Here is a 27,724-nt window from a genome sequence, read left to right on the forward strand (position 1 = left end):
CACTGTAAGCAATATTTTGTCTCGCTGCACTAAAACATGCATAATACAGGTAAGTTTTTATATATTCTAAAACTTCCAAAAAAAAAAAAATGGTGCATGCAGTCATGCCAAAACGTAGCGCGTTCTTCCTAAACGTACTCTAACCCTTGAAAGACCATCATCAAAAGTAGCAGCAAAGTTGCATAATTGTATTCACATTGAAATTTAGTAAAATAGACGCTGTTCAAATTTAAATCGTCAAAAGTTTTATTTTTTCATCAGTCTCCAGGTATAATCGTTTCTAGTATCCACATTTTGTTTTCAATATCATGCTGACGTATACGCCGGTAGTACAAACGTTGATTGCTGATTGTAAGACTTCCCAGCACTTTTATCAAAAAGTTGATCAACAATTGGTTGAAAGTGATACTTTTGTGGATAACAATCAATCTTCGAATGTACAACCGTTTACACAATTTCTTAGTTTCCAGACAAGTTTTACTTTGTGTGCTTTACAATGCTTTGCCTTTTTTGAATTAAGATTAATCTTACTACTAAGAATTAATAATAATAATATACACATATTACTAGCTCTAACTAATTTTCATCATTTCCAATCAAAAGGAAGAAATAATTGAAAACATTTTTTAATTAATTTAAATTAACCTAAATAAACCTAAATATTTCTCAGAGTGAAAAAACACCAGTATTTCTTTATAACATTTACATGACAATTGTACACTCCATTTCATTCATTACTTCCCCCCGTCACACCCGCCCAACTTAATACATACTAAGGACAACATAGGATCCCAAACCATGCCCGATTCCATGGTGTTTCGCCCGCTTAGTTTGGTAATATATCGGACAACAGGTCTTTTGTTCCCGACGGCAGAGTATCAGGGAATTTTATATCAAACGCCACAAGTAGATCACCTCTTCTCGTTGGCTCCTTAGGGAAGGGCAGCCCTCTGCCTGGTATACGCTTAACTGTGTTGGGCTTAATGATCTCCCCTTGTGAATTCACCGTAATTCTATCGCCTTGTAATGTTGATACCTGCACAACGGTACCGCAGAGCGCTTGTTTTAAACTTATCTGCGCGTTGTATTTGATATCACTGCCCTCGCGTTTGAAGAGCGGATGTGGCTTGTCACGTATGATGAAAATGATATCTGCTGGCACTTTTCCAGGTGTTTGGTCACCTTCTTTTTGGAAAGTTATCTTTGTTCCCGCCTTCCAACCAGGCTTCACAGTTATATTCAGCACTTTCTCTTCTTTACGCTGCTGTCCTGATGCCATCGACATACGCGAGATTTTCATTTTCTTTACACATCCCTTATCAACTTCCTCGAGGGAAACATATAAATTGTGTTCGATGGGAGGATCTTGTTGTTGTCTTTTACGATTTGGTTGCGCGTTAAATGATTGTGAACGGAAAGCGCCGCCACCTCCCATTTGAGAATAGATGTCATCATCATTGCCAGTAGCCATGAATATATTCTGTGAGTCACCAAACATGCGACTGGGATCGCTCGAACTAAAGAAAATGCCAAAAGGATCTGACGAACCAAAGAACTGTGCGAAGGTGGCACGGGGATCACCATGGTACTGGTATGCTCTGCTGCCACCATCTTGATCACCACCTTGTGTACCTGATATGCCACCTTTCAATCCTTCTTCACCGTATTGGTCATATATGTCACGCTTCTTCTTATCTGACAGTATTTCGTACCCCTCGGCAATTTCTTTAAATCTTTCTTCCGCCTCCGGTGTTTTGTTCTTGTCAGGATGGTATTTCAACGCTAATTTACGGTATGCCTTCTTAATCTCGTCATCATTGGCATTTCTGCTGATCCCAAGGATTTTATAGAAATCTTTACCCATTTCGATGAATATTTATGAACTTTTGCAATTGTAGTGAAAACTGTAAATAAAAAAAATAAGTGAATTTTAGTACAATTAAATACAATATATGTACATATTTATGTACGTTCCTATGTTATAGAATGCGAACTCACATAGAGCATCGTATAAAAGGTTACATTCCGATAAAATTTAAACGTACGCGTATTACTATATATGCATGCATGTGTATACAACGGAAAACATTAGTGCTTCACTCGATAATGCAGCGTATCGTAGAATTTTCTAGAACCTTTTTTTTCTGTTACTCGCTAGAGAAAACAGACGGTTGGTCACGTTCGTATGAACAAAATGAAATTTCGCCAACTGTTTCCAACGCATTACATTTTCACAAGTTTCTGGCACATTTGGCACTGCTGTTTTAATAAAGTAATTTGCAGTCTGTCCTGCTCCAACTAAGGCTTGTGGCCTTATTCACTGCAAAAACATTTGTGAATACAATACGCGTTGGCGAGGGCACTACCAAATTTGTCGTAAGTGATTTCATCGATAATTCAAGAAAAAAATCTTGAACCTTACTGGCTTAGCGTAAAATTTTTATTTATTAACCACATTTTATCCATACGAAAAACTTTCAATCAAACTTCTAAGGTTATTAGCCTAACAACTTTTTTCGTCCCGCATAAAAAAATTTCGTTTAAAAATTTACCTTTGTTCACTATTTTCTTTCAAGGTTCAGCTTTCTTTTGACGCACTCAAAATTTTTAACAATTCCCAAAACTTATAAACAAATAAGGCTGTGTTAACTAGATTTATAACAATATTTTTTCTTCTACAATTTTCTACTTAAATCACCCCGTTACTTTCTTCGCTTCTGAATATATATTTATATGTTTCGTTTTCAAACGTTCTTTTATTAATGCACCCACTCGCCAAACGACACTCCTATTTATAGAAAGTTAGTTTCACGTATTCTAGAATGTTCCAGATCTAGTTGACATTTCTCATGCATTCCATTTCGTTACTGCGTCATTCCCTGATAAGTCAGAGCGAGTTCGTCAATATGCTAAATAAATTTTTGTATTAGGTTTGTTCCCGTACCATAATTCAATAATAAAAAAAATGCTCAGCAAACAGCTTTCTCTTTTCTCGTCTCTTTTAAGTAGGTTCACATATGCATTAATTACCAATAAATCCATAAAATTAATCTACCCGTTCATATATGGCAGATTACCTGCAAAATTAGCAATCAGCTGTCAACAATGTTGTGAAAGGGTTTTCTTCATAGAAATTATTTTGGTGGAATATATCGTTGTTTTTGGTTTGTTTAACTATCATTAACGATATGAAGAAAAGACAAGGAGAAGGAATAGCTAGTTTAAATGCGCTATTGGCTACTAGTAATAAACAGTTGGAGGAAATGCGTAAACGACGTTTACTGAGGTGAGGTGAGAAATCTCGCTTTTTAATAACGGATTTGAAGTTAAGTAGACAATCTAATCAAACCAAAAACTCCAAAATATTTCACAAAAACAATTTCTATGAAGAAAAACCTTTCAAACCAGTATTGACAGCTGATTGTCAATTTTGGAGATAATCTGCCATACTAATATTTATCGCTAATTGTAATAATATGTGAACAAGACACTAACTCTAGAGATTTTAAGTAAAGGTGGAGGAAAACTAAAATTTGTAGAAAAAAGATTTCGTCTTCAGAAGAGCGTGCTTAAGACCAAGAATTTGCTCGGCATGTCTAGGTCCAAAACAATATTAAATACATGTTGACATACCACTGAAATGAGGACATCTTGGAGCATTTTATAGGGGCAATGCGCGTGGAAGATAGTTATTTTGACAATCTGAGCCCGATACATTTCAAATATAGGTTGCGGAAGTACTTACTCTGTTGCTTTAGAAATACATAAGTTACCAACAAGAGTTCATTTATCAATATGTAATTAATCACAGCCTCCTAGCGGCAAATGGTTTTATATGAGGAGAAATAAACTCGGAGGTTTGCCATTGCCTTCCGAGGGACGACCGCTTTTGCAAACAACATTTTCTATGATATGGTGTTTCGTGTCCGGGATTTCGAGCACGTGTATTTCCGAATGGTTGTCACGCATCAATCGTCCGTCGATATAGTAGTAATTAATTTAAATATATCAGTAGAGGTAGTCTAACAGTCTCTTAGTCTCTTAGAAATATAAGAATAATCGTGGTTTTGGAGTCAAAACTCCAAACTGACGTGGGCAACGCATAGTAAAATAAAGCGTAAGAATTCTTAAAGTTTGATTTAAGTCAACTAAATTTATGAGGAATCCACTTCTTCTATGAACTATTCATTAGGGTCATAATACTTAGGTAGCATAATAGTTTCACATTGACGAAACTTCGCAACTTCGGGATCAGTTTTGAATTTAAAAATTAATTCACAAAATATAATTCTGGGATTAAGTCAAACCATTTTTTTTTTTTTTGTGGTGGCCGCCGTAGCCGAATGGGTTGGTGCGTGACTACCATTCGGAATTCACAGAGAACGTAGGTTCGAATCTTGGTGAAAACACTAAAATTAAGAAAAATATTTTTTCTAATAGCAGTCGCCCCTCGGCAGCCAATGGCAAACATCCGAGTGTATTTCTGCCATGGAAAAGCTCCTCATAAAAATATCTGCCGTTCGGAGTCAGCCTGAAACTGTAGGTCCCTTCATTTGTGGAACAACATCAAGACGCACACCACAAATAGGAGGAGGAACTCCCAAAAAGGGTGTACGCGCCAATTATATATACATATATATATATATTTTTTTTTTTTTCATATATTTTTTTTTATTTCAAGTAAAAAATCAGTTTCTTGCTACCATTTTTACCAAAACGGTATTTAATTTTTTCACTACTCATTCTTAAATGTGAACTTTTGTAAGGGAGTGTCAGAAATCTAGTGTCACAAGTGAGCAAAGCTTTAATAATTGAATCATGTTCACGTACGATATAGTTTGATATGATGGAATGAAAAGATTCCGGTTCCCGAAACGATTGCATGCCTGAATCAATTACTCCTCGTGTTCAATATAATAAATATAACGCTATTAATTGCAGCCTTCGGAGATGAAATGATGTTATGCGGATGCTTATTGGTTTCACACCCAATTACGCCCTATACGTAGTAATCCAAGGAAGTAAGATCTGGGAAGTTAGGTGGCCGTAAGTTCGGCGTTATGTGGTCATAAAAAATTTCAGCCATCCAATCTTCTGTTGCCTTCGCTTCCTGTAAAAGAGGAGATCCGTGCTGAAAGATGCATGGGCTATCACTGCGGACACTATCAATCCAGCGTTTCACTATTGCCCCTCTAACCTCGATATATGCAACATAATTCACTCAAAATCCTTGAGTAAAGAAGTGTGGTGGCATGGCATGCTCTCTGTTGCTCACAACACCTAAAACAATAACAGTGACTGGAAATTTCATGTACATTGCAACAGGAGCCTCTGTAGCATTGGAACCAAGGTGGATTTATTATAGGTGACAGCAACCACATATAAGTAAAACCCTACATGTATTTGTTGTTGCGTTTGGTCCAAGCATCACGTCAAAACCAGTAATCAAATGTAAACATACGAATGTAAACATACCAATACATACAAACAAAGCATATCATTTTGACGTAAGCCATACCTACGCAGAGAACGTTATATTATTATTTAACGTTCTCTGACCTACGGCGAAAAATTCAGCTGGGTGAATGCTGTCACCTATAATAAATCCATGATGGAAAGAATAATGAGATGGCGCCTATCGTGGTCCCGTTACTTTGCGCTCAGCGAATTTGACAACTAGCTACGTGATTTTAGCTCCAGTATGGCAAGATTACCATTTTCGTAACTTGATTTAACATTTTTTTTTGTTATTTTTATTATTTTTTGTCTCGGAGTTTTAGTTCTTTCTTCATGACATTTTTCTAGCTGTTCTAATTAAAATGTCATGTTTATAATTTTGTAAAATATACATTTTTTAATAATTATTTAAATAATTCACTCAGTTTTATTTAGCTTTACTTTTTTTTAACATCTGGTGGCATTGCCCGCGATTGCAGGTATTGTTGGTGTTCTTCTGCTTTCGGCAGTCAAATCTCTCTCGCGCTACTGCAGTGTTGCCTAGCTTTGGATATAAAAACGCACTAAAATGCCCATTCAAAGAAAATAACCCAACAAATTTTTATTGAATCACTTAAAGAACTTTGTATGCGTGACAAATTGTCTTTAAAATGTGCGTTTTTTTTAATAAATGTGTTATGATTATGTACAATTTAATTTATGAGTTTTTTTTTGTTAAGCGAGACTCTTTTGTTAAGGGAACGACTTTTTTGCTATATTTGAAGTTATGTAACTAGATAAGGTACTCTTTTTGTAAAAATGTTAGTATGGTTTCTTTAGTATTTTCTGGTATTTTCTAGTTTATTTTTACAATGAATATAACTCTTAATGTCCTATGTCTCACTAAGGATTGATGATCGGATGAAACGATTACACCTCTATGGTTTTAATTCGCATTCAATAAATTCAAAGGCTTTTTAAAATGTGTAAAAAGGTTTTCAATCTTAAGAAAAGTTGAGAGAGGGGCATTTAATATTTTTGCATAACCTTAAATGGAGCCAAAAATTAAATTTGCACTTTCAAATTATCAAATTTTATAAGAGTAAACAAATTTTCATTAGCACTAAAATCTTCTCAGAGTGACCTTTTATAACATTCTTTCTTTAATAGTACAGTTTTTTTTAACATACAGTTTCGGTAGCTTTAAATTAAACGCAAAAAGAAACAAACACGAAACTTCAAAATTTTCGCATTTTCGGTATAAAAAAGCACTAAATTTATTGCGAAGAGCAAATGGTTGGCAATACTGCACAACTCAGCAAACGTGACGTCACGTACGCTCTGATGGGCGCAATCTTGTTTCTATCATTCTTGTAATAAATCCACCTTGATTGGAACATAGCCATCTGTCATCTTACCGTGAGGCAAAATAGAAAGTTGCCAACTTTTGTGTATTTCGACATAGGTACTTAAATGCACATAATCTATTTTGCTGTCAGTGAAATTCCTTTGCCACAACGGACGAAACGGACCCATTGTGACGGGCTTAAACATCTATTTTCGACGAATTTCGTCAGATCAGCTTCGTCGGTGCTTTGGTAGTGTGCAATCTCATACATTGCAGTATGTTTTAATTCTGGTAACGAACTTTCGTTCGGCGAAAATTCACTCAGCGATTTTATTATGTTTATACTTTAGTTGCAGTCGTCTTCAGCGCCATCTATAAGTTTGTGAGGAGAAAAATAAATTCCACTTGGACAACACCTGGTGTGGAAGTAGCAGCAAACAAAATGAAATCGGTCGAAAATATTGGATAAGTCGGAAAACTTGTAAACTGCGAATAATTCATTGGAGGTGGTATTTCTTGTTAGAAACTAACAATATGCTGATTGGAAGTTGTTAAGCAGATCGTATAAACATACAATTACTTTTAAACCGAAATAACATTCTTATATTACGAGTATGAACAAAATGATTGTTGCTAGAAGTGAAAATAGAAAGTGATCAAAGTGAAGGAAAAGTACGGATGAGAGAATGTGAACAAACATACACATGAATTTGTTGGCCTACAAGGGAGCGTTCAAGGCAATGGCTTTAAAAGTTCACATTTGGACAAAATAAACAAAGTTTATTAAAGATAGCGAATAAAAAATCAATAAAGAGAAGGTGTCAATACATGCGTAAAAGTTCTAATTTATAAACGCGACTAAATAAGGGGGATTACCAAATTATACTCCAGAACGAAATGGGTAAGTAGCTGTTGTCGACAGGAAAGTAAAAAATGAAAATTTATCACAAACATATTTAGATATGTATCTTATATTAGCTGTGTTTTTTACACGCATATGCGTCTGCATTTAAAATTTGTGTGAAGCAATAAGCGCATAGTTTTATTTGCTCTTAAGAAATAGTTGCAGATGAAATCGGCGCTTTAAAATTTTGTTTGTAGGTTTTATCGGCTTTTTACGCTCTGCTTTATCGACCGTAAATATTAAAGGAAATGTGAGCTGAGAAATATTATACGTTCATATCTTGCAATTCACTTCTACAACTCTGAAAACGACTAAACTTCCCATTACTACCACGATATATTTGGTTGGGGGACGAAGGAGGAGGTGGCGTTTCACCTAATAGAAAGAGCAAGGTCACACCATAATAACGATGAAAGTCCCAACTTCCTAGGGGTCCCTATAGAACCGCAGGAAAAGCTTCAAAACTTGGTTTTTTACAACTGTCTTTGCATCTTGTACTAAAATATCGCTGAAGAGAAATGTATAAAGCAGTTGTTAACCCAGCAAGCATTTAACTTAGGTTTTATAATTCATACTATTAATGAAAATGTTTTATAAAAAAATTTTGTTTGTAACATATGTAAAATATATATGCATTTTTTAAAACAAAAAAGTGCCGCAGGCCAAAATTTAGACTTAAAAATCGCGCAATTTTTTATTTGAAATTTTCAATTTTTATGAAAATATTATTTGATCGCGATTTTTTAGTCTAAAACTTCACTATGAAATAATGATTTATCGAAAGCCAAAGGTTGATTTAACTCTTTTAAAAACTACAAAGTTCTATCGAACCTCATTTTTGGTTGATTAGATTTTTTCGGTTTCGCTTTATTCTTTTCTCACGATCTTTCCTTTGACAGTTCGTCCCTTAATATCGCGCGTTTCTTTATTCCAAATTTTCACATTTTATAAAAATATTGCTTTTTTATAGCATGTATATATGTATGTACATTTCCAAACAAAAAAGCGCCGTAGGCCAAAATTTAGACTAAAAAATCGCTCAATTTTTTATTTGAAATTTTTAATTTTTATGAAAATATTATTTGATCGCGATTTTTTAGTCTAAAACTTCACTATTTTTAAAAATAATGATTTATCGAAAGCCAAAGGTTAATTTAACTCTTTTAAAAAACTACAAAGTTCTATCGAACCTTGTTTTTGGTTGATTAGGTTTTTTCGGTTTCGCTTTATTCTTTTCTCACGATCGTTCCTTTGACAGTTCGTCCCGCACATTTATTTTGCACGTTTCGTGTTTTATTTCACTGTCAAACTTCTTCAGTTTGGTCTATAATTTAACTATGAATCGTCTTACAAACGAACAACGCTTGCAAATCATTGAATTTTATTATAAAAATGCGTGGTCCGTTAAGAAAGTTTATCGCGCGCTTCTTCCATTTTGTGGTCAGTTTAATCGACCAACTGAAGCGGCTATTTGAGCTATTCTAATTAAATTTAGAACCAAATTTATATTATTGGACATCAAACCACCAACACGCTTATGTAGAGTACGAAAACATTGGAAAGAGTATGCCAAAATTGGACTAAGCGGATGGACCATTTGAAGCGTAGTCGCGGTCATCATTTGCATGAAATAATCTTCAAACATTAAATTATAAATTATGTACTATCGATTTAAATAAAAATTTCATGCATATTTCTAAATTTTACGTGTGTTTTTTTGAAAAACTTTCCTATAGCTCTTAAAAAATCACTCTTTAAGATAAATTTAAGAAAAATAACTTTAAAGAAAAATCAGTACACAAATATTCAATTCATTCTAAAGCATTTGCTCGCGAGTCGTCACAGTTAAACTGAAGAAGCTGGAAGCTTCTTGGTAAGGTCGTAGTAACGCGGGACGAACAATTTTCGTCGATTCAGACAAACTTAGGCTTAAAATGTAGGTGACAAAATTGTCTTTCAGAAAACGTATCTTATGTCGACATAAAAAAAAATTTTGTTTCAGAAAAAAGTTAATAAACTTTGATAATTTAGTAAAAAACGTCAAAAATGCCTTTTTTTAACTTTCAACAGCTGTTTTGCGAAAACTACGACTTCCATTGACACGAATTATATATTGCCATGTGGGTTATTTATGTGCCTTTCGAAGTTTATGCTCTTCAAAGAAATGGCGCGCACTGTTTTCGAGATTGCAGGTAATAACTGCACTATTGCCCAAAAAACAGGTTTTTTGGGAATATCTCGGAAACCGTTCTTTGAAAAAAAGAAAAATTTATTTTTGGTTTCAGCGACCTCAAATTAGTCTAAAAAACGCTTTTTGGTCGAGGACCATGTTTGAAAGTGAAAATTCGTAAACTAGTGTAATAGATAACATTCAATATCGTCTTAACCATTGCGATATCACGGTTAAGGTTATGGCATTATGGTATGTCATCTCTAATTTAACCTTAGTTGGGTAATCTTTAAGCAGAGCCCACTGTTCATGCACTTGTACTTATGTGTGGCTTTTTCATCTATGGCAGACAAACTTGGATGCACGAATGTGAATACATGCATGTATACTAATGTATTAAGCATCGAACAGGTCAAAAACCTTCGATACAATGCGTATTTTTATTCACGCAGAGCAGATAGAGTAATGCTGGTCTTGTTGGCAATACACTGCTTCGGTTTTTATTGCGTACGGTATTGTTGGTTAAAAAAAGAACAAATCATCATTTCCGGGGTGCATCTTTTACGGAAATAACAGAGAACAGATACAGTGAAAACCCTATTGAGCGGACAGTCACCGTCAAGTAAGTTTTGCCCGACCAAGACAGATGTCCGGTTATAGGAGAGCTGCTAAACTACTTTTATGATATTTTGTCTATTTCGCTATCTTTGAAGCAAATAGTTTAATAGACCGAATTCATTAATTAAATTAATCCCAAGGGTCTGAGTAATTTATTTAGCAAATTTTTTAGCTGGAATGTTTTCGATTTTAGTTCCGTCTGGTTTCCTTAAGTTTAATTTTATTCAGCACGCATATTTATAATTTACATTTTTTCTTTCTCATATTTTTCTGTGTCATTTATTGTCATTTATTAAAAGAATTCAAAACAGAATTGCATAAAATATTTTGTTCGGGGAAATTCCAGGTTGGTTTTCAATCCTTTTTTTTATTCTGGGGGCACCTTAAGAGAAATTAATTTGTTTGTGAAAAATTATGAGGCTTAAGTGAGGTTTCCGTTTAATAGTAATGCCTCATAGATGAGTATGAAACGCATTTAAGTGTGTGAACGCATAAATAAGTTATAAACTAATATTGCAAAAAGTCATTAAAATAGTAACTACTGAGCCTTATGTCTAAATTTTTCTGACCAAAAAATATGCCTTAGTTCGTTTGTCAGTACTGTGCAAATTTGTTTATGATTTGTGATTGTTGTAGCGCGATTATAGTGGTTTTATATGAATCTCGACGAGAGATGCAAGTTATTTAACCTAAAAAAAACGTGTTTTACTTCACACTAAGTATTTGATTTTTTCAAAATAATGTTTATACGAGTATTACTCAAACTGCTTATCTTATGTATGTAGAACAGGTGACATTGGAGTGCATATGCCCTTATATATTGTGCAATAATTAAAGGAAAAGTATGACATTTTTCGTTAGCAGGTGTACAATTGCCTTTAAAAAATGACCGCACAGTGAAAAAGAAAAAGTTAAATAATATTTTTGCAAAATATATTAAAATTTCCATACCCATAAACAACCGTTTTAAAGAAAGCATTATATATAGACATATAATGCTTTCTGGTATGGTATGTATGCATATATTTTTTAACGAAATTTATGAACGCATTGAATGCATAAGATATTTATTATTATATGTATATATGAACTTGAATGCATCCATACATATGTACATATATTCAGACCTACAATATGTGTTAATAACACATGGGCGGAAAAGTTCCGGGCCTAACAAAAAAAACTCGTGTTTTTGTTTTTCCAAAATTAGCTTTATTCATTAGCGTAATTTCCATCAAGGACAACACCGTCATTCCAGCGCCGCTCTAACATTTCAATACCTTTTGTTGATGTTTTCTGCACCATCGGAATCTACGACCACGTTTGAAGTCAGGAAATCATCGTTTTATTGTTGTTTCTAATTGAGCGGAGTTCCCATAACACTTTTCAAGCCATTGCTTTAAAAGCAGCCCTTAGCACAATAACTCACGAACTAAGGGGGCGTCCATAAATTACGTGAGATGTTTAAGGGGGGAGGGGGTCGAGTCAAATCTCATGTAATCTTACGTTGGAGAGAGGGGCGGACTCGGCAAATATCACGCAATTTTTTTTTCTGATTGAAACAAAAAAAAATTATACTATTTTGGTCCATTATCCAGATTGTACATGCTTAAGATTTAATCTTAAGCGTAATCGTAGTATGATTAAGATCATTCACTAATTCGTTCGAAAGAAAATAATTTCATTCATACTTCGACGTTATACATTATTGCTGTCAAACCACCATATTTGTTTTACACCAAATAGCTCAATTTAATCTGAATTTACGGTACAGTGTAGCCCGTCGTTTGTTTTCGCGCCACTATCAGGCGAACGCGCGACTCGATGAACAAGAGCTATGAGCTGAGTGGCAGCGACACACGGACAGGTTCCAACCTTCTTTGTTTAGAGAGAGCCAATATTTACTCCAGGTACATTGCAGTTGATTCATATCAAATTTTTATGCGTGCCTATTTTTTTTTTTTTTGTTTTAGTTTTTTAACGAGCGCGAATGTCAACAAATTTTTATTAAGAGTTACAAAGGGAAATTGTTTTTAATTTTTTTTTAGGTTGTGAAATGCGATGATCAGAACTGCTGCAGCCCACGCCGCACAGTGCGGCCGATTCCCGAAAAGCTGGCCAAAACTCAAAAAATTAAGTAATTGATTCAAAATTTCTTACTCGGGGGTTGTCGGGGTCGCTGATTACGAATTTGATCTTAAAATTTTGAAAATCCACCCCTATTGGCCACCCCCTCACGTGAAATAGCGTATATTCTAGAACATAAACAAGATGCATGTTAATTTATGTTTTCAGGGTCGCTGATTACGAATTTGATCTTAAAATTTTGAAAATCCACAAAATCCAAAAAATTGCAAAAAATGTATCTACGTATTGCTGCAGCTAAAAATTTTGTGTCGAGGTATTGATATGTACTAAAGATTTCTCGTATTTTACTAACCTTCCGAAGATGATTCCATTTGGTTTTGTTCAATTTACTCCATTACAAAATCTTTCAAATGTGTACAACTTTCACTATTCATCGACAGTAATACGATGCTCAAACGAAGGCCACGTTGCGACTGAAAATACAGAGGATACTTAGAGTACAGGACGTTGCTATGAACGGTTTTCACTACTCAAGGCATTACTGTAGCCAACCCAAAGACAAAAAAACTCTATCTAGAAACTTTTTTTTTCGACTTTTGGGAATCGGCCGCACTGTGCGCCGGAGTGATCTGCATATGATTCTTCACGACCGTTTTCTGCCACCTCCATACCCTATCACTTAGGCTGATTGACGTTTGATAATTCCGGACTTTAAAGAACATGACGGAAAGTCATTTGCTCCATTTCTAATACGCCTACCTATTCAACCGCTGAATGCCTTTATCAGCAGGCCTTATGATCTCTTGAAATTGAAAAAAAAACACCTCACGTAATTTATGGACGCCCCCTAATGAATCGAATATCATTAAAGTTTAACAACTGCAATAAAAGTAGGGCCATCTATGTGTTGGGCCCGGTACTTTTCAGCCCATGCGTAATGTGACACACGCTATTAAAATATTTAAATTATGTCCCTTTATTGTGATTTTTCATTGTGAAATATGTACAATTCATTCATTATACTCGTATTAATGTATTGTCTTAAAATCATTTCATATATTTATACATATATATGTACATATGTGGACGCAACCATCACTTACCCTGCTGGGAAATGCACTAGTATCCAACAGGTGTGCTTCTTGAGATTTTACAGTTTTGACTTTTTCTTTTTTGACTGGTACTTGCAATTTCGTGCCACACCTTCGGCGACAATACTATATTTTACGTGAAACCTAGTAATACGACCTCTGTTAATGCGTAGAAAAACAGTTCAGACAGAGAAGAGCTGATTTAAGGGTCCTTCAGTCGCTGTTAATCTAACTGTTCAAATTTTCATGTCCGCAATTGTATAAGTATGTGAAAGAAAACTCACCAAACTGCCGCTGTTGGACTAATTCATAGGGTAGATGGTTCTTGGTTAGATTTTTTGGGCAGTCAATATATACATAATTCAGTTTCCTTAAACGAGCTTACTAAATTAAAAGCCGTAGTTGTCACTCGACACCACGCTCGTAGTGTATGAAATTAGCGATTACTTAGGCTTGCTTTTCGACTTTAGCACTGCCACACTTTGATGGTACATCTTGCTAATCACGTAATGAGTAGCGAAGTGAGTTGCTATTTGTGCGATATCGTTCTAGTCCTGAACCAAAAATTAGTTTTACTACTCCAGAATTTCCATACAGGGTGTCTATATTCAAACGTATATGTGTTTCTGTGGGAATGACCTTTTGTTTTCTTTGTGATTGTCTAGCCGAATTGAGAGTAATTAAAGAAAAGCTCAGACATATATACGAGGGCGGATCAATAAGTCCGTGACTTTTTGTATTTCTGACCTCTTTACTGAAAAAGAAATACTGCTCCTGTCAACAGGCATCTGTCAGTTGACTCCTGTCAAAATTTAACGTGCTGCGTCAGTTAGTTTGTGTTTTACAGCTACCTTTATCAGACTACCCAGTAATTTGAGGAGAAAATGGAAAAAAACTGAATTTCGTGTGCTTATTAAGCCGATTCACCCTTAGAAACCCACTGTTTCGACTGTTGTTTGATCTCTGGTGTGTGGTGATGGATCCATGTTTCGTCCACGGTTACAAAACGGCGCAAAAACTCCTCCATATTGCGATTAAACAACGCCAAACCTTCCTGTGAAGTTGTTACACGATTGCGTTTGTGGTCGACGGTGAATTACTTGGTAGTCTGATAAAAGTAGCTGTAAAACACAAACTAACTGACGCAGCACGTTAAATTTTGACAGGAGTCAACTGACAGATGCCTGTTGACAGAAGCAGTATTTCTTTTTCAGTAAAGAGGTCAGGAATACAAAAAGTCGCGGATTTATTGACCCGCCCTCAAGCATGATGCTCGGGGGTTTCTGGGTTCGCTGCTGAATATAAATATTGAAGGAAATTGCTGAAATTGGAATTTTTTTTTCATAATACAGGATTTTTTTCACAGTAAAACTTTTTTTTCTTCTGGAAAATTGGAAAATCTTTTAATAATCACTTCCTTTTTGTTTGAGATTTGGAAGGAATGGCTTTTTAGTATTTAAAAAGTGCCACATGACAAATTAAAGTACATGACATAAGCTTTTATTTCGGCATAGGGAAAAATTTTTTTTATAAAAACTGTTCTGGGCAGATGGGGGTGTCCGGTTGGCGAAGAATGCCCCATATATATATATATATATATAATTGGCGCGTACACCCTTTTTGGGTGTTTGGCCGAGCTCCTCCTCCTATTTGTGGTGTGCGTCTTGATGTTGTTCCTACAGTTTCAAGCCGACTCCGAACGGCAGATATTTTTATGAGGAGCTTTTTCATTGCAGAAACACACTCGGAGGTTTGCCATTGCCTGCCGAGAGGCGACTGCTATTAGAAAAATGTTTTTCTTAATTTGGTGTTTCACCGAGATTCGAACCTACGTTCTCTCTGCGAATTCCGAGTGGTAGTCACGCACCAACTCATTCGGCTACGGCGGCTCAGACATCTTTACATTCAATACAAATTTGATCAAGCTCTGACATGTACACCTATAATACCGTTTTTGCCGGTAACGTGTTAAAGAGTTTTCAAATTTACATTTTATGTTCATATAAATTTAGGGTCCGGAAACTGTTTTGTAGTTTTTAGGCGTTTGATATTTAAGAAGTGGGATCGAGCTTCGGAGTAACCGATGTGTTGCTAGAAACTAACCTCGGTAATAATATTTGCAGACAAAATTTATGTCAATCTACTATTTCATGCATCTAATTTTCATAAAAAACTGCTTAGATATGTAAATACCTACCCTAAGGTAATAAATAAATAGTAGTACAAAAGTATATTTTTATGTAGGATAAAATTCAAGCATTTGTTTCTTCATTTAATCTGTTTTTCAAAGTGGACAAACTGCTAATTAAAACTTAATGTGGCATTAAATATTTTGATAAATAGAAACAGAAGAAAATACTCATTGCCTACCCTATGGCTACATGGCTATAATTAAAATTAACGTTACGAATATATTGTATCATCACGTATTCTCTTACAGAGCGTCCTGTACAAATGCACAGTGGGTCGAAAATGAATCCGTCAATAATACAAATGACAAAAAAGTAAAGTACACAATTTGTACCTTTTGTTATGTAAGTACATATGTTACATAGTCACACAAAATTATTCGCACCATTTATAAAAATACAAGTCAAAGAAATATTGGGGTTGTTTCAAATAGGGAATATACGATATAGAAGAGATATAAATATTATATATATATATAATACATGTAAATAATTGGCGCTTACACGTTTTATTGGGAGTTTGGCCGAGCTCTTCTTATTTGTTGTGTTTTATGCCGCCTCCGCACGATAGATGGTTTTTTGACGAGACGAAAATTTTTCATGACACTCGGAGGTTTGCCATTGTCTGCCAAGGAGCGACCGCTATTAGAAAAACCTTTTCTATCATTTGGTATTCCAAGTTCGGGGTTTCGTACCCGGCACTCGGGGGTTTGTACGGTACCCGCCGACAAGTCGAAAACAGGCAGAAGGTAAAAGTCACAGATAATCATTCCATCGGTTAAAAAGGCGTCGAATTTCAAATTTCCCTTCTGCCCGATAAAATTCCGTTTGGCTGCACGGTAAAATGCAAATTTTACTTCGACTGTTAGCTGTAATTAAAAGTGGCAGCTCACCAAATGGTTGCAGCGTTAGGAAAGAAAATACTTCATGCGAAAAAGAAAAATGCTTGAAAGAAGAGGAAGTTTTCACGTTGAAAAGCGAGTGCTAGTATATAAGTATAGTCTCAGAGAACTTATAAATGCATATGCACATACACATACGGCCATTGAAATAGGTACACATGCTCAAGGTAGACATTTTGTTTACTATTTTCCGATTTAAAGATAATTCTGAAGGAAACTTCTTTTTCAATTGATTAATCGCCGCACAATGGGTTGCCTCATAGAAGCGAGTGCTCCAATCGGTTTTTTTAAATTTGCTTTATTACAAAAAAGAATGTAACATTGTACTGACTTATAGATTAGCGTGATGCGTCTATGGACTAAATATAAGATCTGTACTGTGATTCTTAGAGGAGATATAGGAGTGAGTGGTTAAAATAAAAATTTCGTGCATTCGTCTTATGGGGAAAATGCCAAACATTCCCCGTCAAGAGAAAAACTGATTGATTAAGCTATTTCCAATTTTCACCTTAATTTACAAAAGTTTAATGGGCTTTAAAACTGTGTACCCAAATTTTTTTTATGTAAATTTGTAGAATTTGTATAAGTCTTGTGCAAAGTTTGAAACTCGGATTATGGCATTTGTTATAAAATGAACTATATTTTTATAAAAAAATATTTAGAATTCAAAAATCAATAAACAACTCGTCCAAACTTGTTAATATGTGGTTTTTCAAAACAGATTTGTGGACTATATTCAGCAAATTTTATAATAAAAATAAATACTCATTGCGATGTGCGGTGAGCCCTTAATTTTTGTTTTGTAATTTCAACTGGTTACTTGTTCAGATAATGAAGCTGTATATATAATATAAGTGTATGTATTTTGTTTTTTGTAAGACATTCCAAAAGCCAGAAGATGTCTACATACAACCAAGGACGCTAAGTAAATACTTAAAAAAGTAAAGTCACTTTGTAAGAAAGTAGAACCATAAATTCAAGGCTGATGTCAATGTCGATAATAAGCATGGCTGAGGTTTGACTAAAATAACCTGAAAAACGATGACAAAACCATTACAAATTTATTCGAAAGAAATCCTACCCTAAGTCTCAGGCAAGCGATACAAAAGCTCAGTGACATTTCCATTTAAGCAATCAGACGTAGATCGAAGGAATAGGATAGCAGCGTCCATAGCACACTTTAAAGAGCTTTTTTTCATTGAAGCCCATATTCAAAACGATTAGTATAAAACTTGAATCGTGGTAGAATCAAGGATATGTTCACAGACGAATTATCTTTCGTTGTTTCGTATTCATGGAAGAAAGCCTGGGTTGGTAAAGGCACAACATTTTTTCAACGGAATATTAAACATCCGGGCAGGGTTCATGTCTACTGATGCTTTACTGGCAAAAGATTCGGTACTTTACACAAAACCTCATCACAAAGTTAATGATCAAATGAGAAAAGTTTTTTAAAGTCTGCGTAAAACCTCTATGGACCGAATGCAGCGGGTTGGTTTCTTCAAGAAGCCAATGACACAAAACACCGGAATCGACTTTGCTTATCTTGGAAAGCAGAAAGAGGCATACACTATAGCTTTACTACCCTTCGTAAAGTACGGATGCCAATTCAAAATGTGTGGGCTCCAATGAAAGCGTAGATTTGGCGGGAAAAATGTATGCAACAAAACAGCTTGATACATCGTGATTTGGGGGATCATTCTCCAGATTATGCAATTATTTAATTTTTTTGCTTTACTTCTTTTACATACAAAAATTAAAAGAAAAATTTCTTTTTAATATTAACAACTTTAAAAATGGCGTTGAAGTTGACCCTCCCGAAATAGTGGGTCTGAACGGTGTTGTCCATTTTGGCTCTTCTATTTATCTGAAACACAAAAACGAAAACAATTGTTAATCAGAATTACTGTAGCTATGTTCCGTTTTTTTTTTTTTGGCGGGACAGACTAGCAAGTATAGCCCGAACAAACCTCTTGTCCGCCGTCTCATCCTTCTCTCCACATGCTGAGCAAAGTGCACTGTTTGCCCATAGAAAGTGACACGTCATCGGTCCAACCAGCCTCCTACAGTCCCCTCTGCTTAGTGACAGGGGGAACTGCGACAGGTGGTCGGACATGCCAGGTAGCATCAGGGACCCAGCCGGAGCCGTGCTCGGTCGTGGAGCCATCCGTGAAAATGCGATAACAGTGTCTGCCGGGCTGATTTTCTGAGTTTGACCACAGTTGAGCCTCTGGCAGCACCACACTGTATCTCTTCTCAAGCACGACTCTGGATAGCATGGAGTCAAGGGGCATGGCAAGGACCGTTGGATCGAAGTCTATGCCCACTCTCTTGTTCAGTGCCGTACAGGGGCCTCTCCTTGGATGAAAACATCAAGTGGTGGTAGACTAATCAGAGCATCTAATGCCGGGCCTGAAGTTGTCGGTAAAGCTTCGACGCAACAGATGGCCACAGTGCGTTGTAGTCTCGATAAGGTCCTCCTGACTCCCACAAGAAAGAGTCTACTCATCCAGACCACTGATGCATAGGTGATAATTGGTCTTATCATAGCCGTGTAGATCCATAGGACCTTGCTAGGAGAAAGACCCCAAGTTTTTCCAAAAACCCCCTTGCACTGCCAGAAGGCTGTCAGTGCTTTGGATGTCTTCGTTTCAACGTGTGATTTCCAGAGGAGCTTACTATCGAGGATTACCCCAAGATATTTAATTTCCTTGGATAGGCATGCTGAAATGGAGACATAGGGTGAGCCTTCAGCGACCTCTAACGTATGCGTAATTCCACCAGTCGCTCGAGACTTTTCAGCATGAAAGAAGTCATGCTGATGGGTCTAAAGCTTTTGGGGCTGGTGTAATCGTCTCTTTCAACCTTTGGGATGAAGGCGACCCTCTCCATCCTCCAATAGCGTGGTATGTAGGCCAGTGCCAGGGATGCAGAGAATATTTTCTTCAGGGCTGCTGTCACGGACTCTGCGCCTTCCTTCAGCATGGCAGGATATTTGCCACCTGGGATGCGCCCATTGGGAGATCAGGCAACTCCTCACGGGGCAATGTCCCGTACTAGAATAAAAAAAAACATTGACAAAATGGCGCGGTTTTGAGTTTGACACACTTTTATCAAAAAAATATGAAACAATTGAAATAATAATATGATTCTATGTGAGCGATAGCCATTGATGCTGTGAAGAACATATTAAAATCGATACGGTTGATTAGTTTTTTCATAACACCAGGCCGAAAAAAATCGTTTCGAGATAAATGAGTTTAACGTTTGAGGTACAGAAGCGCGCGGACCGCCCTTTACCTAGTTAAGTAGGCTGTGGAAGCTATAATATTGGGAATTCCCGCATGAAAATTTTACAGATTACAAAAATCTATTTTTTGAAATTTCTAAACCACCGGATCCACTTAATCTATATTCGAACAAAACAACAGAAAAATTATTGTTTTTTTTTTTAAACAAATGTAAAACTTACATATTTAATTTTTGTTTTCTGGATGACTAAATCCAACTAACTTTTTAATAAATTGATCAGAATTATTTTAATTAAAAAAAAAAAATAGTGCAGCAATGTTGAATAGGACTTCCGAGGAGTTCTACGTTACCGGAATGATCGTAAATCCGGCAAAAGACTCTCACACCAGTGGCATTCTCCAAACAACAGTGGGAAGGTTAATGTTGTTACAACAATAACAAAGATTGGGATTCCAAATTTTACTATCTTTCCATTTAAAGAAAAAAAGTGCGCAGTATTTGGGGACCCTTTATAGATCAACGGACGTAAATAAAGAATTTTTCTTTCTACGTAGAAGGTAGGCGTAGTAGCGATTTGTGGAAAGTTTGGTAGTTTATAACAATTTTGCCCATTTAATTTTTCAATCCTCCTTCAGCCAGAGATGTACGATATTTCATTTTAATATTTCTTTTTTGTACTAGATTAATATTAGGTTGGGAGAAAATAAATCCATTTGCTCAAATGGGTTTAAAACTACATATTTTATGATCGATCTCTTATTCTTGGGTGATGCTACGACTACTAACATGCCGGTCACCAATTACAATTTCAGCCTTTATCAAAGAAAAACTGTAAAATGTACCGAATTTTTTCTTTGTTAACACCCTGTAACTCACAACTGAATGAAACAAACAAAAAACAGCAAAAGAATTAGTATGAAATGTCACCTTGACAACGAGCACAAATTTTAAATTGTTTGATCGATACTTTACGAGATATCAATGAAAACAGTCATCTACCGAGAAAATAATGGATTTGCTTTTCCCCAAACTAATACAATGTACAGACGGACGAGCATACATTGTAGAGATAATTCTTCCTACAGTAAAAGGGTGTTCCTATTTAAGCGACCAGCTGTGTATACTCGTTTTAAATTGTTTTAGAGAAGAGTTCCTTTAACGAAATGAGCGCAAAAAAATTGTGCCTTTCTCAAGAACCGATGTCATGATGATTCGAGCAATTTTAAGTTTGAAAAATTAAAAAATTCGGCACATTTCGCTTTAGGAGCTCGGTCCATGCAAATGGCATTGCCGCAACAAACGGTCGCTGTTTTGAATGTGTGAAAGTGTGTGTGCGTGTGCGTTTTTCTTTTCGTACAACAACAACGCATCGCGGTGTTTCGGATAAAAGCGTAACGGTGTGACCGCAATTGTAGGACCTGTAGACGTATAGAAAAAAAAGTACATATACAATTTTGTACTACCAGTAATTTTTCCTAAATCAAAAGTGTGTGTAAGGGATTAAAGACGTTCGGTTTGTTGGAAAAAGTGAGTTGATAATTTTTTGTAATATCTGCAACTACAAATGCGTATCTTTCGTAATCACCGAAAATTTGCACTGTATGTATACGAATTTTATGGATTATGAAATTGTTGCAATTTCCTAATTGAAGAAAACAATTGTGACTTACTATTTTTAAAATCTACATACACATTTGTAGCATTTAAATAATCAGAAAAGCTATTCAGCTAAAGTATTGAAATAATTTTTACTTATATTCAAAAATATTCATAAAATATCAGTTTTTAAAAATAGCTTGAAAAGCTGTGCTCCCGTTGTTGAAATTGTGTCGCCATAACAGCCGCCAGTAGCAGTGTCGCGGAATGGCCATTAAAAATAATAAAACATTCGAGTTCTAAAAACCAGTGTACGAATATTTGTGTATGCAATATTTTATGAACTGCGAATTTTCGAAAATGGTGCCCCGAAATTTATCTACATATAATTTTTTTTTGCTGTATTCAAAAACGACATTTATATTTAATGAAGCTTAAACATGCAGTACTCGTATGTACATGCGCAACCGACTAACGGAATGACTGACAAAATTAAGTGTCGAATAAGTACATATGTGAATTTATGTACGTATGTATGCACATTTTAAATAATAGTATATGAGTGATATAATGTAACTGACCATATTCGAACGTTGGTCAAATTATAAGGGACTGATTTTAGCGCGATCATTAACAACCCATATTATTTAATACATATATATATATCTCTCATACCTATCGCTGGCACAGCAAGTATACCGCCAAAAATCAGCTTTCGTCTTTTCTTACAATCACATCCGAAAAAAGGGCATACATAAAATAAACTAAAACTAAGAATGAAATTTAAAAAAAATAAAACACATTGGTGAATAAAAACATCTGAAGCGCCAGAAGTGCTAGAGATGAAGCATTTTGTACATTTCGTTGCTGCGCTATTTTTAGCTAAGCAATTAAATCGTATGTTCAACAGTTTTTTTTGTGTCAAATTTGCATTGAACGCTGTATGTTTCGGTTTGGCGTAAGTATAAAAATAACATACTTGGGCGTCATTATTTTGAGACAGTTTTCTTTTAATACATACATGTATACTTAGTATGTATGTATGTAAAGGGTCTTTCAATAAGCACACCCTAACAGAAAAATACAACAAAATGCAAATGTAGAGATAGAAATTTTCATTGTTGATTGCATATGATTCCTCATTTGACTTGATATATTCGCATAGAAAATAAATCAGCGCCACCATTTCACCGAAAATATTAATGAAATGCTCTTTAAGTTTCAAGATCCTTGTTGTAGTTATTGTAATTGTTAACAGACACTATTGACCTTTGTTACGATCCCTGATGATTTGTTAAACTTTTCGGAAAATTAATAGACAATAATGGCCGACATGATAGTTCAAAGAAGGACGCGTTGTAGCATGTATTCGGGTACGAGTATATTTTCTATGGTAAATCTCAGTTGCATGTTTTTATGAGCGGAAATAAATTATTCTTGAAATTATCGTTGAAAAAATTTGGCAAAAAAACTACTATGTATGTTCTCTAGAACTTTCTAAACCTCAGTTTTATTTTAAAGTCCACAATATGATATTGATTATAAATTTCCATTAAAAATATATTATTTCCCCATTATCTCAGAGTAATGTAGTAACTGTAATATGTACCTGTCTGTAATCGAAATTAAGTGATTAATTTCTTGCTAGGCCGCAGTTGTAAAACGTTGACCTTTGCTGTTTACCATGCCCAGCACAACAATAGAATATCACCATAATTTATAACTGCCAGGGTGTCAGACGATTGCACTTAATTGTCAGTTGCCCTGTTCTAAATGACTGATTTATTAAAAAAATTGCGATAGGAAATAGTAGGAATGTGCTTCAAAAAAAAACGAAAGACTCTGGTGTTTTGCACAGAAAGTAAAAGTCAGTGCTTGAGAGTATTTTTGGCCCTAGGTTAGGTGAATATGGCGTCATAGAGAGTCATTATATGCAGCAATTAGGTTCCATTTTGAAGCCATATCCTTCCGATGCCTGTATTACAACCAACCAGCGCAGTGGACAATGTTGGTAAAACCCTGCAGCGAATTGAAGCACTCCTAAAGCAGTCTTTCGCTTTCTTACTAAAGCTGGATATCTACATAGAAGATAGTTGACATTTTCTTGTTCCTTTTCATCTCTACAGCTTTTGCTGTAGTCATTGAATGTTATAACCAGTATTCTGGATGTCAATAGTTTAATGCAGAGGTGTTAGGTAATGCAATACTTTTTGACTATGCTATTCCTTTGATTGGGCTCGAAATTAATGCAATAATTTTTGGTTAGTCTTGATTGGTTCTAAAAAAGTTAGGTTAGGTTGTGGTGGCAGTCGGTCAGTATGACCAACTCACTTAGACCTCACAGGTCCGTTGTGATACCACTGTGCGACATGGGAACCTTGTTTATTTACTTTCGTGAAACCATTTTGAGGCTCTTATGAAGCGCAGGATTGGTCTAACCCCCGCGCCAGATAGTTCTTTAGAATTGAAAAAGTGTTTACCTAGACAGCCTGCTCTGACTTTAGCTAAGGCTGGACAATTGCAAAGGAAGTGCTCTACTGTTTCTTCCTCCTCATCTCTGCAGCTTCTACAATATTCATGGGAGAATACTCCTAGTCTCAAGGAATGCCTTCCAAATAGCCAGTGGCCGGTGACACAAGCCACGACCTTCGAGATATCTTCTCTTGAGAGGCTAAGCTATTCCTTTGTTCTTTTCTTGTTTATTTGCGGCCATAGTAGCCTGGCTGTTACGCATGTATCTTCTTCTTCCCATGACCTATTGGCCTCTTGGATAATGTTGTCTTTTACTATGAATTTACTCGTGGCCAAAGGTATTCCAATGGTACTTTTATCGCTGAGCAGTTGAAGAGCAGTACCTTTTCTGGCTAGCTCATCAGCTTTGCAGTTTCCCTCAATGTCTCTGCGTCCCGGAACCCAAATAAGGCTGACCTTGAATACGACGCTAATATCATTTAGGGCTGCTCGGCATTCCTGTGCAACCTTTGATCGCAGTATAGCCGCATTCATTGATTTAATAGCCGCTGGGCTATCCGAGACTAAAAAAGTTAGTCTATATTCATTTTGTTAGTCAGGTATCAGAAGTCAACAACTTTTTATCACCTGAATGCAATTATTTTATTGCAATCACAAAATCTTTGCGATTTGCAGTCTTTTGCTGTTGAAATCTGACACTTTGTTTATATGTATACATTTTACGTTACTTGTGCTCTGAAAGCGAGAACAAAAAACATGCAAACCAACCAAAGAAAACAATAAACAGCTCACCCTTTTGTATGTGCACATATTCACACGCTCTTCGTTAAGGATTGCGGCAGATTGGAAAGTGCATTAACACAACATTTAACATATTGATGCAACAAAAATTTATTTGCCAGCTGTATATTCAATACGATTCTTTATTTATTTCAAATAGTTTCTAAAATAGTTGTAAAAAAAAATTTTTGTCGCTCCAACTTGTGCGAAATTTCGATCGATTTAAAGATATTTCTTTTTCTCTTTCTAAAAATTAGGTGTTTTCGAGTTGAGTGTAACAGTCTTCCGATATCAGATTAAATTTTAAGTGTTTAAATGAGTATCTAAATTTGCTGCAACTTACTTCTAAAACAATATTCAATCTTCCAACAACATAGTGGAATGGCTACAAAATTCAAACAAAGAGAAATCACATTTATGTATCCTATTTAGAGTAAGTACTAATGAGGCAGGTATTAAGGCGGATGATATCTAGTATTGACATATTTTTAAAGGTATAATTCCGAAAAAGGCAATACATTTACCTTCCTTTAGTTCAAGTCATTGGACCTGATACTTAAAGCAAATTTTGGTGGTGTTTTCTAGATAACATTACATTATAAGTAATGTGTTGTGATCCAGTTTTAGTAAGATGAAGCTCCAGTATACATGAATATATCCTATTTTGATACTAAATTTTTATTGATTTTTTAAGAGCTATAGGAAAGTTTTTCAAAAAACGCACATAAAACTCAGAAAATTGAATTTTTATTTAAATCGATAGTACAGTCCATATAATTTAATGTTTGAAGATTATTTCATGCAAATGTTGACCGCGACTGCGCTTCAAATGGTCCATCCGCTTAGTCCAATTTTAGCATACTCTTTCCAATGTTTCGGCCGGTATCTCACATATAAATGCTTTAATGTTGTCTTCCAATGCGTTAATTGAAGCAGGCTTGTCTACAAAGACATGAGCTTTAACATAGCAAAAAATAATTTAAAGGCTTTATATCACACGATCTGGGTGGCCAATTGACAGATCCCGATCGTGAAATAAAATGTTTACCGAACTCGCCTCTCAACAAGTCCATTGTTACGCGTGCTGTGTGGTATGTGGCACCGTATTGCTGAAACCACATGTCATGCAAGTCAAGCTCTTGCATTTTGGGAAAAAAAGTTGGATATCATTTCACGGTAGCGCTCACAGTTACGTTACGATTCGCAGCATCTTTGAAGAAGTACGGTCCAATGATACCTCCAGCTCATAAACCGCACCAAACTGTGATCTTTTCTGGATACATTGGTAGCTCTTGCAATTCTTCTGACTGATCTTCACTCCAAAATCGACAATTCTGCTTATTTACTTACCCATTGATCCAAAAATGAGCTTCGTCGCTGAACACAATTTTTCGATAAAAAAGATGCTTGACAGTGAAACAAAACACGAAACGTGCGTCAGCTGTTTAAATTAACTGTTTAAAAAGATAATAGCTAAAAAATCACCCTTTAGTAACATAGTTGCTTCACTGATTGAATTTTTTCAAAAGATATTTCAAAATTGTTATGATTTGAAACATGTAAGTGAAGTTATTGTGGCTGCGTTTCTTTGTCCAGACATCAAATTGAGGTAGGTGAAATGTTTAAATACGGTTTTTGATACAGATAAAATAAAGGAAATAAAGTACTTCGTAAAAATATTTTATCAGAAGAATCCGACCGAAATATTTTCTCTAGCCAGAGCACTATGCCCTGCGAGAATAGATGACTATGATTTTTTTTTTCAAGAGTAAAAACGAGTAAATCAATAAATAAATTTCAAATATACTTTTAAGACGATCCTGTGGATCAGAATGTGAACTCTTGTTCATCAGTAGAGGAGACGAGTTCCTATCATACATGGTGCACAAATCTTCAGCAAATTATATGCTGAACCGATATCCAAATACTAAGAGAGCATGCATTAAATACAATACACCTTTGCCATCTTCAGCCGCAGTGGAATGCTTTTTTTTCATTTGTTCCACTATTAAATACTCCTCGTCGTGGAACGGTTTCTGACAACAATTTAAAAAAATCGCTGTTGCTCAAAGTATTTTAAGGCATTTGCATTAATTCTTAAGTACTTTATCATATTTTTTATTTCGAAGAACGTTGATGGAAATTGAGAGCACGTAATATAAGTCAACAATTCCATTTTCATATTTTGTTTGTATGCACATTTTTACGGAATATCTCTGTTAAATAAATTCTGCTTAATACTTCAGTTATACTTGTAATATAATTTAATGAGCCTATTAATTTTTGATTAACTAAATATTATATTTTGTGGCCAAGTGTAACAAAAGACTGCTTAAAAATATCGTGATTTGCTTATGATTGCAAAATGTCTTACTAGTCATGAATAACAAAAAAAATAGTAACTATAATTGTTCAATTTTTATTCAGTGAATGTGACTTTTAAGTCGCTGTAATAGCCACTGCACAAATTATTTCTTAGGAAAGCGCAGAAGAGATGGAGCTCCATTTCTTCATGTGCTATTTCGACAATCCTTTGGCCCCAGCGCAATATATGAAGGACTCAGAAAGTCCTTTGGACTTCTCGCCATGCAATTTCCAAACTCGTAGCTGTGTTTACCGGCCATTGGATGATCGGCATACACGCGGAAAAGCTAGGGTTGCCATTTACAATTAAGGTCACTGGGTGGTCTTCTCTTCGACAGTCTGCGGTAGTGCGCCAAACTAAATCCCATAAATTTTCTCCAATATATCAACAGCTCTGGCTGGGTGTTGATATCTTCCTGTTGGAAGTCTCATAATGGTATCAAAACGGCGCTTTAGTGCTACTTGAGACTGTCCAGACTACTGCCAGACTGGCACTTCAACAATTTCACCTACA

The 27,724-nt window shown here is 35.5% G+C and overlaps 2 protein-coding genes across 5 annotated transcripts in view; one reads left to right on the forward strand and one right to left on the reverse strand.

Moving 5' to 3' along the window:
- Nucleotides 1-222: 222 nt before the first annotated feature.
- LOC129240924 (dnaJ protein homolog 1) lies at nt 223-2,769 on the reverse strand. 2 transcript variants are annotated; one of them, XM_054876997.1, is made up of 2 exons: nt 2,553-2,769; nt 223-1,904 (listed from the first exon to the last, which is right to left on the reverse strand). In XM_054876997.1, exon 2 carries the CDS (start codon nt 1,862-1,864, stop codon nt 827-829), a length of 1,038 nt encoding a protein of 345 aa, XP_054732972.1. In that variant the 5' UTR covers nt 1,865-1,904; nt 2,553-2,769; the 3' UTR covers nt 223-826. The 2 variants fall into 2 exon arrangements, with proteins under 2 accessions (XP_054732972.1, XP_054732973.1); XM_054876998.1 differs by lacking the exon at nt 2,553-2,769 and adding an exon at nt 2,046-2,199.
- A 4,416-nt stretch (nt 2,770-7,185) lies between these two features.
- LOC129240158 (ubiquitin carboxyl-terminal hydrolase 47) overlaps nt 7,186-27,724 on the forward strand; it is a 41,966-nt gene continuing 21,427 nt past the window's right edge. The window contains exons 1-2 of one of the 3 annotated variants that reach the window (XM_054875739.1): nt 7,186-7,685; nt 16,096-16,189. Coding sequence is in view for 1 of the 3 variants with exons in the window: in XM_054875737.1 (XP_054731712.1) it covers nt 7,682-7,685 (4 nt within the window). In the remaining 2 variants the exon portion in view is untranslated. Of the gene's footprint in view, nt 7,686-16,095; nt 16,190-21,268; nt 21,526-27,724 lie in introns of those variants that run through there. The other 2 variants (XM_054875737.1, XM_054875738.1) reach the window with 2 other exon arrangements.

This window comes from Anastrepha obliqua, chromosome 3 (assembly GCF_027943255.1).
Source record: "Anastrepha obliqua isolate idAnaObli1 chromosome 3, idAnaObli1_1.0, whole genome shotgun sequence".
Classification (NCBI taxonomy): domain Eukaryota; kingdom Metazoa; phylum Arthropoda; class Insecta; order Diptera; family Tephritidae; genus Anastrepha; species Anastrepha obliqua.

Coding starts and splice junctions, on each gene's coding strand:
- LOC129240924 (XM_054876997.1), bottom strand. CDS start 1,864: ATGGGTAAAGATTTCTATAAAATCCTTGGGATCAGCAGAAATGCCAAT.